Here is a 16218-nt window from a genome sequence, read left to right on the forward strand (position 1 = left end):
AATCCTAGTATTTTTGGAAAAAAAAAGAATGTTTTATCTTAGAGATTGTCTAAATTTTATGTACCTCCATGAGTCAACAGTGGGTTTTTTTTTTTTTTTTTTTTTCATCCTCCCTATCTGCTTTTTATCCTAGATCTTTCAAGGGGAGGTAATGGCTTTTCTGGATCTCCAAGTTTGTTTATTGCAGGTTGGATTCTGCCATAGAAACAGTTGGCCCTGGGGACCTTTATTCTGTGGTTTTTTTATTATTATTTTTTTATTTTTTATTTTTATGAACTTCAATGGAATTATCTGTGGCATAACCTGCTACTGACTGCAAGGAAGCGTGACAGCATAGAAACAAGAAGTGGGTAACATCTTTTGCACTGAAGTAAGCCTCACCTTAGCGTTATGTTGTGCCTTGCTTGTGTGGTATTATTAACTACCATGGTTCTCCACAGTACTTCCATAGAGCTCTGAAGAACTGTTTCAAAACAGCCCAGCAAGTACTTACACACATTAATCAGATTTTTGTATCATCCGTGAAGAATACAAAGAGCAGTGGGAACTGTTGCTGCCAACCGCGTTGAATCTCTGGCCTCGTGGTTTAAGATGCTTGTGTGGGAGTTGAGCACTTCTGACGTGCTGGCTTGTAGTAGCTTACCAGACGATTGTTTTCAGAAAGTCATCAGAAAATAAATATTTTTTGAGGATGTAATGAATATTAGGTCATCCTTTTAGCTGTTTCAGAAGGAACTATTTTAGATTTCCACGATGTTCTCACTGATTATAACCACATATTGCACTAACTAAAGTTTTTTTTTTTCCATTCATGAGCCTGTAAGAGTCAGTATGTCAAATACAGGATGTGTCATCAATGGATACAACTTTAAAGGGTTATTAAAGATTTATTGCTGTATTCTGCCCCTAACTGAGCAATAATCCAAGAGGGAAATCCACAGGATTTGCTTCTCTCTCTCTGTCTCTCTCTCTCTGTCTCTCTCTCTGTCTCTCCTGCTTTGCAAGAGGTGCACTTCTCAGCGGTGAAATGGTAAGAAGTAGAAAATTCTAAGGAGGATTCAGAAACTACAGATGAAACAACTATGACTTTTTCAAGCCAGTGATGAAACTCCCATTGGCTACAGGAATCCAAGTTCTCCTTGTATCTTAAAAAAAAAAAAAAAAAAAAAAAAAAAAAAAAGAGAGAGAGAGAGAGAGAGAGAAAGAAAAAAAGACTTGTATGTTAGAAATACCTTCTGCAATTGCCTCTTTTTTTCTCTATATGTAGTTTGGTAATAGTCCTAAGAGTTTTTATCTAGGAAAGTCAGGGATGTGTTAAGTACGTATGCAACATAGGACGAGATTAACAGGTTTTCAAATATATTTTTTTTCCTTCAGTCTGCAGAGTGCTGCCTAATGAATTTAAGCCTATTGATAACTGATTTATTTTTCTTATTTGCCTTTCATCTGTCCATGCAAGGCAGGGCCTTATACTCCCAGAGGCCACAAACTGAAACCCAGTGCTCCCTGGTTCACAAAGACGGACTGCTTTAGAAAGCAATTTAAAACAGGAGCTTTACTCACGAACTTTTTCTGAGCCTGCTTGCTGTGCTGCTGCCTGTGTAAGAACAGGCTACATGGCTAAATAAGGAGCATGAAGCTGTGGGTTACTTGCGCTGTCCCTCAACCTCAGAGAAAGTGCTAGCAGAGAGATGTGCACTAAGAGGATCTTCGTATATCCACTCGTTTCTCTTCTGAAATAAGACAGAGATTGGAGCTGGGTTGCAAATACACTGAAGTGCTTTGTCTTGCTCGGGCATCTCTTTTCCAGTTACTACAAGCATTTGCTGGACTGATGCTAGTGCAGAACAGTTCCATTCATATGTATTGCCCAGGGCATGTTTTAATGAAAGAAAAAATCAAAACATCTCCACTGGTGTCTTTTATTAAGTAATGCAAAATACAGTATTAATTATGACACTGCATGCATTTTAGACAATATAAATGCAAGCCTACAGAAAATATGTGACAAAGAAACCCTCAATTACTTTTGAGGTAGTATACAAGGGAAAATAGGAAAGCAGAAACACAGTGGATTAAAAGAACAAAATATTAGTATCACCTTGTGCATACATTAGTCACTCATAAATACATTTGTATGAAATAAGATACAATTCCATTCTCATTAAAAAATAGACTTCTTCAAATTCACCATTCTTCTGTTGTGTTTTCACATGACATTTTATGGTATTTTATCAGGTGGATTTATTTTTTGTCACTGTTGTCATGATTCTACCCTTTTCCTCCAAGAGTTTAGGCACAGATGGCCTCATGCACAAAAATAAATAAGAAACCTGCTTGAAGGGAAAAGAACTCTGCTCAAATAGCTGAGGATAGTCTAATAAATATCATTTTGTTTATAAAAATATTTCAGGTTTATAAAAGAGGGGAGGGGACAGTATCCCATGTGGAAAGGATGTCAAGTGAAAAGTGCTGTGTAACATTTTTTTGAAGAGATTTTCCTTTAAACATATAGTACCATTATGAATATATATTTTATAATAATCTTGTTTCTTAGAACCTTATTGTTCACTAGAAGTATCAAATGCTGTGTGTCTCCTTTTGTTTGTTTTCTTATTGCAGTTTTGGAAGATGCCTAGTTTAGAAGGGTTCCGTATAATTGTGCTTTTGTAAGGCTGTCCTTCCGAGTCAAACCAGTACTCCCAGTCCGTTGAAACTGCTGCTGTTTGCTGTGTATACCCGAATGGCTTCCTTGCTCCATGGAAGACTGGTGAATTTCTGCTGCCTCCACTGAACTCTGATTGAGGGACTCGGCTGAGCTGTTGGGGCTCACGTCCACATATTCTTTTCTCAATACTGGGCTACTTTCGATGTTTTTACTGCTGCATAACTGGACGGTGATCCTTTCATTTTTTTGGTCTCTTGATTCTTTTGTTTTGTAAGTGGGCAACTTGTCCTGTTTACAACTAGTGCTGATGTCAATATTCAAGCCACTGTCTGTTCTCAGGAAGCAAGAATCCACAAGTCTGCTTTGGCAGATGTCATCTCCTTCCGAGCAGCTATCCGCTTTATAACTAGCGTAGATGGGGCTTGTTCGACTGTCTCCTTTTTTAATAGGGCTGCTGTAGTATTGCTCTGAAAAACTACAGGGTGATAGCCTGCCAGTGTTCCTGTAAGAGTATGCACCAATGTCCTCCACACTCAATTGCCTCCATCGCCCAGGTAAGTCGTCTTCTGAGAGATGGGCACTCCTGCACTCGTTCCTCATTTTCTGGTTTGCTAAAGCCTGCTGTGGTGTTATGGCTGAGAAATGAAAAGGTTCGTTTGCATAAGGAGGCAGAGTCCTGGTAAAGGTGGGTGAGTTCTCATTGTCATCAGCAAGCTCCATATGCTGCACAGGTTTGGACTTGGCAAACCTGGGACTGCCCTGGTGCTCATAACCTGCAGGTGACTTTCTTTCAAACAGTTCATCTCGGTTGCTCATGTAGATTGCTTGCTGAGATGCTGTCAGCGTGTTTGCTTGGGCATTCTCCTTTTCCTCAGATGTAACACTGAAGCTGGAATAGGAGCTGGATGTTGGCAAAGAGGTAATGTACTCTGGGAAGGCTTCGTGAGAGAAGCTGGAATGGAAACCGTCTTCTTCTACAGTGCTGTCAGTGGAATTTTGGGACCTGAGGAACCCCACGTCTTTTACTTGCGTGTCCACACTCTGTCTTCTCTCCCTCCTCCTCTCCTCAGGACAGTAAAGGGCGGTATCGCTACAGTAGATGTCTGACTTGTACTGAGGCCTTTGCCCGAGTTTTCCTGCAGAGTCCTGAAAACTGAGATCCCTTGCAGATGGGCTTGACAAATGTGAAGACAGGCTGTTTGGATCTGGCTTTTCCAGTACTTTGGCAATGACACAAGTGGGTATGGAATCAGCATAAGAAGTGTGGCACAAGGGGACAGAAAGGCTGCACCCGTGTTTTTCCAAATGGATACTGACTCTTTCCTGAAAGTCAGATGGCAACTGTAATATAAAGAGATGACAAAGGGGATAGGAGAAAAGGGTACATGTCAATACTGGTACCTGCTTGGACTTATGCAATATTGATGGATGAGTGCAATTTAAGACATTACACGGTTCACTGTATACAGTTCTTTGACTAGTTCGTTAATTCCTTTAGCAGTGGCTGCAATTTCTGTGCATTTCTGAAAATAAATGTAATCAAATAACTTTACTTAACATTTAGAAATCTTCATCTGCACCCCTGTGTGGAAAATACTATGAAACCAAAAGGAATCCTTCCAAAATAATTCAAAACAAATGACACAGAGAATGTAGTAAATAATGATCTTTAAAAGGTAGGTATGGAAATAGAGCCTGCAGAAACACTGCAAACTGTATACAGGTGTGGTTTGCAGTTGGAACATGGGGCTGCTGAGGTCTCTGCTAGGATAAGGAGAGATGAAGAAGGGTCAGATTATATTCTGTTCCTCTTCTGCCTCTCTGCCAGTTCCTCTTGCCTACAACACACTGCCAAACTGGCTCCTGCGCTTCAGTGTTGCATTTGATAAAAATGCTACTTGAAGAGGCCAGTTTCACAGCTACTTGGAGCAGTGGTGCTCGTTGCTCTGAGGGGGGGGAGGTTCTCTGTGTTGGGGGAGAAGGAAATCAAACCAGCTGTCTTGCCCCAGCACTCAAATATTGCTTGTCAGATCAACAAAAAGCCTCTCAAAATATTCTCTTCTCCCAGCAGCCTCTAGCTGACCATTTTTCTAATTTCTTACTAAATTGACAGAAATGAGAGCTAAGACCTGAGCCTACATTACAATTCCTATGACAGAATTAATTCCTATGAATTAATCAATAAGTCTACTGGGCATAAGAAATCGCACAAATTTTGGAAAAAGTTCGGCTCAAATCCTGTGAACAGTGATTCCATCCACTGTTTTGTCATGTGTGCCAGAAGAGATTGAGAAATTGCATTCGTTTGGTGTGGTTCAAAAGTCCTACTGGTAATACCAAGTATACTTTCCAGTCAAATTTAGTTCTGTCAATGATCAGACAGAGATATAGCAGAGGACTGTATAAGAGCTATGTCTCAGGTTTTCTTGCTGGAAATTAAAAGAACTCATGTTTGGACTAGGTTTGTAACTTAGTTTATAACTGCAATAGCTCTGATATTTGTTTTGATTTACACCACCTAAGAATTTTGCCCTTGAATAACTGGCTGAACTGATTGACTCACCATGGTATGTTTTTGTAACTAGAAATTAAGTTTCTGTAGTCCTCCTTACCGAATAATGGATAGTTGCCGTTACAGTCCTCGCAGTCACACTCCCTCCCTAAGCTTGTTCCTCTGGAAGGAAGGAATGGAATCCTGTAACCACTGAGGCCTTCCCTTCGGGAAGAGAAACTTAGAGGTGCTTGCTGATTGTATGATCTCACATCATACAATATATGAAATCTCTCTCTCTCTCTTTTTTTTTGCTTTACTGGGATTTTTTTGCAGTGAATTTACTCCCCAAAACTCAATGCATTCAAAATATATCATGTTGGGAAATGGTATTCCTGTTAGTGTGGAGTAGGATGAGTGTTCTTGCAACCAGCAGACCTTAGCTCATATATCTTCCACTGGAAATAAGGAGAACAATATTGCCAATCTGCTGGCAGACAGCAATATTAATCATAGTAAGCAGAGATGCAACAAAGATTGAATAAACAGACTGCAAAATAGAACTGCTGTGAACTGCTATTGAGGTGTGGAAAAGAAATACAAATCATTTAACCTGAAACTGTTGTGTAGAGTAGCTGTTATTTTAGCATATCATTACACTGCTATTTGATCTATTTTATATGTATTATTTAGACTATGAAATGTGTTAAGAAAAAGAACATTCTGTATAATGCTGCATACTAAAATTACTAAAGTGATGCTGCTGTCATGGATAATATACAGCCCATTGTCAAGCACTATTTGTATGTGTAAGGAGTTCATTGCCAGTGACAGTACATTCAGACTTGCTAAATTAATAAGTGTTTGGAGTTATGAGTGAAGATTTTGCCTATTTGATTGATTGTGTGACAGTCTGTGAGAAATAGTGGGGAGATCTCAATCTGTGATATTTTTCTGTAAGTGGTCTCTAAGTATGTTCGAGATCCTAATTCTTGCTGATGGATATGGTGCTTTCAGGTATGAGTAATGCTATGATGGTTTCTGGACGTAAATCGCTAATGAAAGTTAGTTACTGGGGGAGTGTGTGGGAAACGGGATCAAGATACTGGTTAATGTGGAAGTTCTATCTCAGTTCGGGGAAATAAGTTCCTTGTTTGACAGATTTACCCTTATTTACCAGAGTTATTTAGTGCTGTTAAGCAGTCTACTGGCTTAGAAGTAGTTTATACATTTCACATTGTTTTGCAATGTCCTGTCATGTAATTGCACTAAACTGACAAGATGGATAAAGCGAGTGCTTTTGCTTAGTATTAGTGACCTTCACCATGGCCTTCACATCTGGAAGGTGCTCTTGCTTTGTGCAGAGGCTTACTTCCCAAAAGACAGTCTTGTTCGCTAAGATAATATTTGCCTATCTTTTAAGGAGTCTGTTTCTCAAACCTAGCTTCCTTGGAAGGCATGATTGTTAATTAAAGTTTACACCTTGGAAATCAATCATCCCATGCTCTAGTTGCTTTAGAAAAATCTATTTTTTTTTCTGTCAGTCTATTTTAAAATTCAGGTTTGTAAATTAGTTGGCCTGGAAAATAGCTTCAGGAAGAAAACCGATTAGATCAGCATCTTTGAGGCCTGCAGGTTGTCGTTGTTTCCCCTCTTTCCCTCCCGCCAAGATTTTGCAGTCTAGAGTTCTCAGCACTATGAATTTGCTGAAAACTTTGTTTTTCATCCTGATCAGTGCAGGTTAACTCTATTGAATAGCAGAGATTTTGGAAAAGAGTATCACCAAGTTCCACCACGAGCTGTGATTTTGTTAACAGCTCCCTCAGCTATGTAGAAGACCAACAAGTGTACATCCACCCTCCCGCTGTTGCTTACATCAATGCCTTAAGGGCAGACAAGTTCTGGGTATGTGAAGAATAGTCCATTTTCCCTGAAACATTTGTTTCTCCAAAGAATTATCATGCTTGGTTACGTTACCTCAGAAAGCTTATGTGCCCTGTCGTAATTCTTGCTGCACTGGAGCAACTGAGCAGCTAAATTGCAGTCCTTCCTATAGAGCTCCTAAAAAATGAAACAAAACCAAATAAAAGTATCCAGTTTTCTTAAAGTTTGCATCTAGCCTGTGGCTTCCAGCCTTTCTCCCATTCCTGAGCAGTCTTTTAAAAATTGGCTTTGGGGAAGTTAAGAGCATACTTGAGCTTTTAAATTCAGTGAGATTTTCTGTATTTTGCAAGGTCTGGGGATTTTTGCCACTTGGCTCTGTAAGAGAGGATTAAAAAGTACCAGATAGAAAATTATGACAACTGTTACTTCAGAACATTAATCTGCTTTTCATAAAACAGACACTTGCTGCTAGAACTGGACTATATACTGTTAACATGCATGGAACTATGAAGATTAAAATAAACATGAGCTTTTAAGCAAAAAGAAAATTTAAGAACAAACGATATTTATAGAATGTCACCTGGATCAGCATGGAGATACTACTTTAGAAAATGCTAAAATTATCTCATGAGACTGTGGAGGAAATTCATTGCAGATGTATTTTGTATTTTTAAAAAATGTCCTTTGCCTCTTACGAATTTTTTTTCATGATTCTTAGCTCCTCTCATATTTTGCAGAAAGTAACTCTATGCATATTAAATCTCACTGCGGATATTTGATATCACAGAAAAAGATATTTTTACTGGATAAGAAATTATCATGAGAATTTCACACAGGGAAAAAGAGATTTTAAAACAAGGTGGTTATACTATTTTTGTGCTGAATGGCTCCTGCAGCATATTTAATGGGAAAACTCAGAAATTTGCCCTCAACTCCATACTTCATCTTAATTTAATTTGATACTGTATCTTCCAATCACTGTCTAGGTTTCCGGATGTAAGAGCTGTGTTGCTGTTCCTGATCGAGGTGCCATCAAAAAAACAAAGTTGGCTTCAGAAGTTGATTTTATAGATTAGCATAGATGAGATGCACAGAGCATAAAAGTACTATGGACAGCAGCCTGTGTTCACCTATGAACATTATACAATGTTTATAGAGGGGAAAAATGTGTAATAGTGAAGTGATTAGAATTGTCCTGGTGCTAATGTCATCGCTTCATTGCACAAAGATTTTTAATGTTCCACTTTTTCCTTTAAAAAGTGATGAATTTTCTGTGAAAAGGAAAAGTGAAAATTCATTTGCTTTGAAATACCATTTTAAAGGTGGTCTGTAGTAATAGGCTCAACAAGGTACTCCTGGGATTAGTTTGTTCTGAGGAATGTGAGGAACAAATGTATATTTCTTAACATCTTTAGGTAATTTATATCTTCATATTCAAGTGCCTTTAGATACTCTTGGGTGTCCTTTTCTTCATGCGTATGTGAGCCTTAGATATGCACCTTTCTGTCTTAAATGTGATGGAGGAATAGGTTTCATTCATGTAGTTCTTGAATTTTATATTGGTACACACTATCTTTATTCCTGAAAACAGATACCAGCAGTAGAAATCCAAGCATTCAATTTAAAATCAAAATCTGTGGCATGTACATGTGATTCTGGCACATTACACGCACCCTGTGCGCTTAATGTATTGCTGCACGATGTATAGCACAGACAAGTATTGCAACTCCCTCCTGGCATTACTAGGCATGCAAGAATGAAATCATTCCAGAAACTAACCCTGCCTTTAAAAGCTGTGAGGTTCTGTTTCTGTGAAGTGGTTGTCATGGAGAGTGCAAAAAACATTTTTCACACTTTATTTTTAGCAGCTTTAAAAAAAAACTACTACAAAAAAACCTACATGCAGGTTGAATGTGCCACATGTGCTTCGTTCTCAACACTGATGGGACGTGCCATGTGACTGGAGTGAATTTTTGTTCTTTAATATTAATCTGAACGGAAACTGGGTTCCTGTGTGGCAACTAAAACAATAATTGGCAATTATGTCTAAAAGTATTTTCCATGGTCTTGCACATGTTTTTGCATCAAAAGCATCATTTCGTGTCTGCCAGTGGAATAAAGGGAAATAACATCCAGGGAAGAAATACTTGAAACAAAAACATGTTCTCTCCACGTGGGATTCTTCGGTTCAGTATCATCTTTAGTTATTATGTATAATATTAAAGGTTTGTTTCATAGTCTTTTATTTAAAAAATTGGCCACATTTAACCTTTACTTTCATTTGTGAAGCTACATAATTAAAGGTAGGATTTTGTCTGTGAATTAGCGTTAAGTATGAGGAAGTGCTACTCTTATTTGAAGCTTCTAGATCATAATAAAATTTTCAGAGTAATTCAGAATAATTCCAATATCTTGGCAGAAGAGCACTCTGTATTCCAATTCAGTCTAAATGGTATTTTTAAAACTATCATCAATGAAAACATTTCTTCACATGCAGACTCAAAGCTGACATGTAGTAGAGGAAGTGCAAGAATATTCACAAGAATGTTTTTTTTTCCCCTTTTCTTTCTTTTTTTTCTTTTTTTTTTTTTTTTTTTTTTTTTTTAATAAATCTGAAATAACAGCAGAATTACTCTGGATTTATACCTGTGCTTCTAAAAGCCTAACTTTAGCCCATTGCATTTACCAAGTTCTTTTAATTATAGATATTAGAGTTTTGAAATAACTACTCTTTCAGCACAATTCCTGTAGAAATAAGGGGCCAGACTGTGAACTCTCTGCCTTTGGAAAGCTGTTAATCACATATGCATTACTATTCACATCAACAGGTGTAGTAATGGGATCAGATGCTCCCTGCTACAATTAAGAGTTCATGTGAAATATGGAAGGATTGAATGTGAGAAGCTAAAGAAAAAGTATCAATAGAAACTTATCTTGTGTAGATTAACTTTTTTCTAAGTGTTGAAGGAGTGGTATAGCAACGAACGCTCCCCATTTCTTAGCTATCTTCCTTAGTTTGTCCCACGGAATGAGCTTGCTTGCTAGTTGCAGAATGCCTGGCAATTTTCAGCTGCGTGAGGTGCACACAGTGAACTCAGCTGTGTGAGACGCACACAGGTGCAGTGAGATGCAAGATGATAACTGCAAAGAATATTCCCTGTTTCATTCCATGCAGAGATAGGCAAAGAATTATACGTGAATCATAGCTGAGGAAAATCTAGCTCTCGCTCCCTTCAGTAGTCAGAGTGACCGGGTTGGGTCTGTCTTCTCCTAGCAGAGCTCGCTTGTGCTGGGCATCCCCTCCCAGGGAGCAAAGCCTGAAAGACCAGATGAGCTGCGGGAAGCAGAGGGCTCCACCATGTGCTTATAACCCTCACCATGAATCCTCTCTGCGCAGCTCTGAGCGTAGGCTTCTGGCAGTCTGCTCTACTTACGGCAAATTCAGTGGAGGGATTATCACTATTTCCTAGAATATTTTCTCTTGTTAATTTTAGGTTAGACATAAGGGGGGGAAAAAAATCACTAAAAAGTCTCACCCTGACCCCATGACTTAAGGAGAGCTGAAATTCCAGATTGATGGGAAATGGCGAACATAATGTAATTGTATAACATGGCAGGTTATCTTTTATGTAAACAATAAGGAATTATTCTAATTACATAGGAGTTATTAAATACTTACGTTGTCTTCTGACAACTTATCTATTGTCACCTTGGCCTCTATTAAGTGATTATTGAGTGCAATTATTTCGTGGCTCAAAGCCCGTTTTTCCTCTTCGTAATGTTGACCCTGTGTAGACAAAGAAGTCAGTCAGTACTTTTTCTACTGTCAGAACATTTCAGAAAAATGTCCAAAGCTTGATATCATTCTCAAATGCAGAGAAAAGCAAAACAAATCAATATTTTCCTTTTTCTAATTTTTTGCTGTGTTCACTTAGAAGGCAAGGCAATGCACTTTGAAAATGTGGAGGTCAAATTGAGCTTGCATTTAGAAACTTACTCAAAAGGCTCTAGCTAGCATGTGAAAAAGCATTGTATTGAACAGCAGCTATTCCTTATTTGTTACAAGATAAGGTTTCTAACCTGGAGGGGATCTTTTTCCCCTCCTTTTGCTACAAGAATGTTCCAGTCATGCTATTTGTTCTGTTTCTCATCAGGGAGGAAAAGCAATATTTAACAAGGAAGGTAGCTGTGTCTGAGCCAATTTGTTTTAGCTGTTGACTGTGCTGGCTGCTTTAGAAGCCTTGAACAAGATTGTTCATTTCTCAAGATGAATATTTGCCTGATTGTGGGTTTAACATGCACTAGCAGAATGTGACCCACTGTGGGCTAATAGGAAAATAATCTGATCCAAAACTTCTTTCTGTCTACTAATTTAATCTTGTTTTACCAGTAGGCTGTAACTCTTTATAATAAATGCAAAGGAATCAGCAGGAGAAGTGAAGTGCCACTGGCCCTTCTCATATTGCATCCCATTTTCATACTGTGGTGTTTATTGTCGGCCTTATCTACCAAAAATATTTTTAATAATCATTTATAACCCTGCCTCCAGCCTTGTGTTAGTATTAAAAAGAGCATGTGTGTTGTAGCAGCATCCAAACGCACTAGCTGAGATCAAGGCGGCGTCTTTGCACTCAGTGTGGTACAAGAGCAGAATGAAAGGAGTTCTGCCAATTATCCACAGGGATCTTTTAGAAAGCAGTGTTGCAAATGAGAATAGAAAGTAGGGTAAACCCTAACATACATCATTTTTATTTTGTAACCTTATTCCAGCAACAAGTTCACAATCCCCCTTTGCACTCTGGAATTGTTAGAGTAATTTGTGAAAGATTTTCTTCGGCAGGCTGATCATATTAGCTACTGAAACTTCCCAAATGCCATATTGCCAGGGTCACAGAGAAATATTGCACCAACACACGCTTGGCATTGTCAGTTAATTGACAGCAATGGGAGTTGTATGTCTCGAAGTCCGAACAAATATCAAGGTTAATTATGCAGCTGCAAAGCACTAGGCTATATTAAAGAAGGATGATAACATTGGAAGTGGCATCTCTTATCCTACGTTGCCGTTTAAAGAAAAATGCGTTCTAAAATAGAAGCAGCAAACCCCCAGCTTGCTCCGTAATGTGGATACGATTGAGGCGTCTTTGTCACTGTCTGGTCTGGCCCTATTTTAATGTCTGCTTTTCTTTGGACTGGCTTCTCCCTGCTGTTCCAAGGATGCCCTCCTGAAAGCCCAACCGTGGCTGGAGGCAGGTTGGGGCTCAGCACCTCTCCTGTTTTCATCCTCATCACTCAGGCTGCCGGTGCTCCTGCTGACTGCATGGAGGCTTTATTATGGAAAGCTGAGGAGTAGTTTTGAAAAGCACCTTGGGACTGAGGGAGTTCCAACCTCACCAATTTTAACAAGGTGCAGAACCTAAGTAGCTATGTTCTTTAATTAGGTAGATTGACATGGATTTATATGAGGCCCTTAACTCTCATTGATTTTAATGGGCACTAAGCAGCTAGGCACTTTGTAATCCTCCTGGACATCTGTGCACTTCTAGAGTCTGCCTCCTTTGAGAGTATGACTGAAGATTACATTTTCAAAGGTATTTAGCTGCGTAATGAGGTAGACAAGTGCTATATTGGTATCTCCAACCACCTAAATACTTGGGAAAAATCTGTCCCTTCAGGTTTCTAAGTCACTGTGCTTTTGAAGGATACAGGTCCACTGTGTACAAACCTAATCTTCCACATAACTGTTGAATTGAGCATTTTATCAAACCTTATATGACAAGTTACAGTCAATGCCAGTGCAGCTGATTTGCTGGAATCCCCTTTGCCTCAAGTCCTTTTGATTTCAACAAGTGTTGCTCGTGTATAACTACATTGAACTTGGTTCAATACATTTTGTAGTTCAGGAGAGTTTGTCTGATCTAGGATTTATAGGCTTCAGCATAGAGTAGAATTTGTAAAAGGGCAGCGAATTGAGGCTTAGGAAGCAGTACCTTCCATCACATTGAGTAATGCTAAATCTGACTGAATTATGGTTTCATTTTATTTCAGTTACTGACAGCTTTTGGGGTGACATTGTCTAGACTTGGTGTCTGGCCAAATATGATTAAAAAAGCAAATTATTGAACTGTCAGATTCACCTTGATTCAAATTTGTCTTTAACGGGTCAGCAGATAGACACCAAAGTCACAGCCATTGCAGCAGTGCTGTGGCAGAGGGGGCAGGAGAAAGAAAGGCCAGTCCTCTCTGCCGGTGTATGTTGACATCCTTCTCAGCCTCGGGGTGAGCAGGACACCGAAGTGCTCCGACATATTGACCACATACTGTGTGTATACCGTGTTCAGGGCGTTAGCCAGACTGTGTCACAGCAGTGGAAACAAAGTGGCAAAGGCTTTTTCCCCTTTTTAACCTTGGGGAATTGGTGCCCTTGGGAGAAAGGGCGGAGGTAGTTCTCGATCACTGCGTTAAAAGAATGGCTGGTTACTTGGGGTTGCAACTTCAAGCTCTCCAGCTGCTGCCTGACCATCATACTGCCGGAGTTGGTTAAAGCTGATGGAGAGGAGGACACGATTCGCAGTACCAATGCCACGTTTAAGGGTTACAAATAGAAATGCTTATTTTATTTGTAACCACATACTGAAGGACCCTTCTTTGTTCTGTTCTACAGCTTTTAGATGCTTGGTTCTTCCGCAAGTCCAGTGATCTCTCTCCTCTCCTTTTGGCATCGCGTTCTGTTCTGCGGGTCTAACAACCTATCTTTCAAAAGTTAATAGCAGATTAAGTTAATCGGGTTAGTGATATGTCAATACCTTGCAGCTAGGCTGAAGTTCAACCCAAAATGCCAGAGCTTTAGGGTGCAAAGGGCTGGCCTGCTGGGTGAACTTTGTTCAGAAATTTTTGTTGAATTAGCTCAGATCTGCCTTACCTCTCCCTCCTCACCCAGCACAAAGCCAACATAAAAGAATATAGCTCCATAGTGTCTGACTAATTTGACAGAGCTGCAATCATGTGCCCACATCTGAGTCTGACCAAATTTGTACTGCAGGGTGACTCCAGCAGTGCACAGCGTTGGTATTAATGATTGGGGAACAAGCACTAAGAACCCTTGTTCCTTGCCTGTATTTAGCCTGAGCCTTGCCATTTCCTTCTGATAACGGAACAGGTTATCTGCTCTTTCCAACAGGATCAAATGACACAATGGAAGCTGACTGTCTCTATAACCTTTTATTTCATATAATTTGTACCTATAACGGTTACATATTTTCACAGATCTATAAAAGTATAAGATGGGACTTTCAACGCATTTGGTATCATCTAGTCACCGGACCTGCTACCTCTGGTAAAAGTAGGGTGAAAAGAGTTTAGATAAACTCTTAAACTCTCACAGAAGAATAGATAAAATGTTGGAAGGTAACAAAAGCTGGATGAATGGATCGTCATGAGGCTTTCCTTGCATACTAGTGGAGCAGTGAAGGGTTCTGCTCTAGTCCTTTTAGCATGGATCAGCCTATAAGTTTACTGTCCCTGTGGCACTGTTTTAATCTCCTTGGGTAATGATTCCTGCAGCTAGAGAGCATCCTACTATAAAGTAGTATCAGCTTCAAAGTCGAGGCCGCTCCCCGGCTCCTTTGTTGTCCAGAGGGAGCTCTGAGATGCGTACAGACCTTTAGAAACCAATTTCAATTTTGCAAATAAGCAGTGCTGGCCTGTGGAAATGTCAGATTTACTTTGCCATGTTTGAAAAGGGCATTATTGTTCTTGATGTTCCTTTAAGAGGCTTTCCAATGCTACCGTGATAATAATACAGTGATAATAGTGGCCATTGAGACAGGCCAGCAGTGTTCCTCTGGAAATCTCTCTTAAAAAGTAGAACTTCAATGACAGAGAAAGAGAGAGATGAGATGGTTACAAATACCATTGAAATGGTGCTTTTATCCCATCCTGAATGCCAGGACAGAGGTTTATTGATGTGGAATGCAACAGAACTCTGCTTTGTTGTTTCTGGACAACTGTGCATTTCCAGCAGGAAAAAAGCACAGAGGAAATATTCCCCACCTTTCTGGACCAGTGTAATGCTATTAGTACACTTCTCACAGAACCCCAGTCACACTAATATTAATACACTAAATACTAGTAGGTGCTGTAAGGCATCCATGAACCAACTGCAATGCATTTGCTGTTGTCCTGTGGAGCATAGTTGGAGAACAAGCGCTTCTGGGGATACATTTTCAAAACAAGGTTTGTGTGTTTTATAGTGGTATTTTATAATCCTATTGAAATCATCCTAGGAAGGATAAGAGGGATAAAAATCTGTTCTATAACAAATTATGGCTACCACACCTGACTGGACTGCTGTGACAACTGGTTTACAGCTATTGGGGCTGTTATGATATTTGTATTTTAATAATATTTTAAATTTAATTGGTTATTAGCAAATACTAACATCTGCTATAGAAGCAGATGCTTGCTATTGTCATGTAAAATGTGATTTAATATATAATTAATATATGTTAGGCTCTAATAAATTAGAGAATTAATATGCTTTGCATAAGCCATAAGTTCAGTTAAGTTTCTCCCTGGTACACTGCCAAGACTTTAAGAGACTCCAGCTTAGGTTTGGTACATGTGAATGCATGTCTTCTGGAGTCAGTGAGGCAGCATCTCATTATCACTAATCGTTACACTAATAATAAGGGATGAGAGAGCATCTATCACAAAGAAAGGGCCCCCAGATGCTGTGCGCGTTCTCAGTGATTGTCCAGCGACAGTATTTCAATGTTGATTGAGGACAAATTTGTTTTACAGCATTTGTTTTGCACATGTTTCGCACCATGGTGAGCTAAAGATAAAGGCAGTCATCACTTGGGGAACTGGAGGCTGGGAGAGTACGCAACACTCTCCTACCAGGGGTGGAAACCTTTCACTGCGGCAGAGCGTAACAGCGTAGCTTAGTTCAAGCTCGTGTGCTCCCTTATTCCCACCCAGGTGTGTCATGATCTCTGCTGAGCAAGGCACTATTTTGAAATACGGTGTGTGAACCAAGCGACCTCTCAGCTTGGGAGGTGGTGGTGGGGGTGAGCAGGTCAGGGCCGTATCCTCCAATGTAAACAAAACAAGATCAAGAAAACTTGTGGGGAAAATAAAACCTTTTTTTCTATTGTAACTCTTTAAGTTAACA

The 16218-nt window shown here is 39.5% G+C and overlaps 1 protein-coding gene across 1 annotated transcript in view; it reads right to left on the minus strand.

The window, feature by feature from the left end:
• Positions 1–1913: 1913 nt before the first annotated feature.
• The window catches only part of BEGAIN (brain enriched guanylate kinase associated), a 146011-nt gene continuing 131706 nt past the window's right edge, over positions 1914–16218 (minus strand). Inside the window, exons 7-9 of the mRNA XM_062576534.1 lie at positions 10723–10830; positions 7137–7220; positions 1914–4009 (exon numbers count right to left, since the gene is read on the minus strand). Coding sequence (XP_062432518.1) covers positions 2636–4009; positions 7137–7220; positions 10723–10830 — 1566 coding nt within the window. The 3' untranslated portion in view covers positions 1914–2635. The remainder of the gene's footprint in view (positions 4010–7136; positions 7221–10722; positions 10831–16218) is intronic.

The sequence above is a fragment of the Rhea pennata genome, chromosome 5 (assembly GCF_028389875.1).
Source record: "Rhea pennata isolate bPtePen1 chromosome 5, bPtePen1.pri, whole genome shotgun sequence".
Classification (NCBI taxonomy): domain Eukaryota; kingdom Metazoa; phylum Chordata; class Aves; order Rheiformes; family Rheidae; genus Rhea; species Rhea pennata.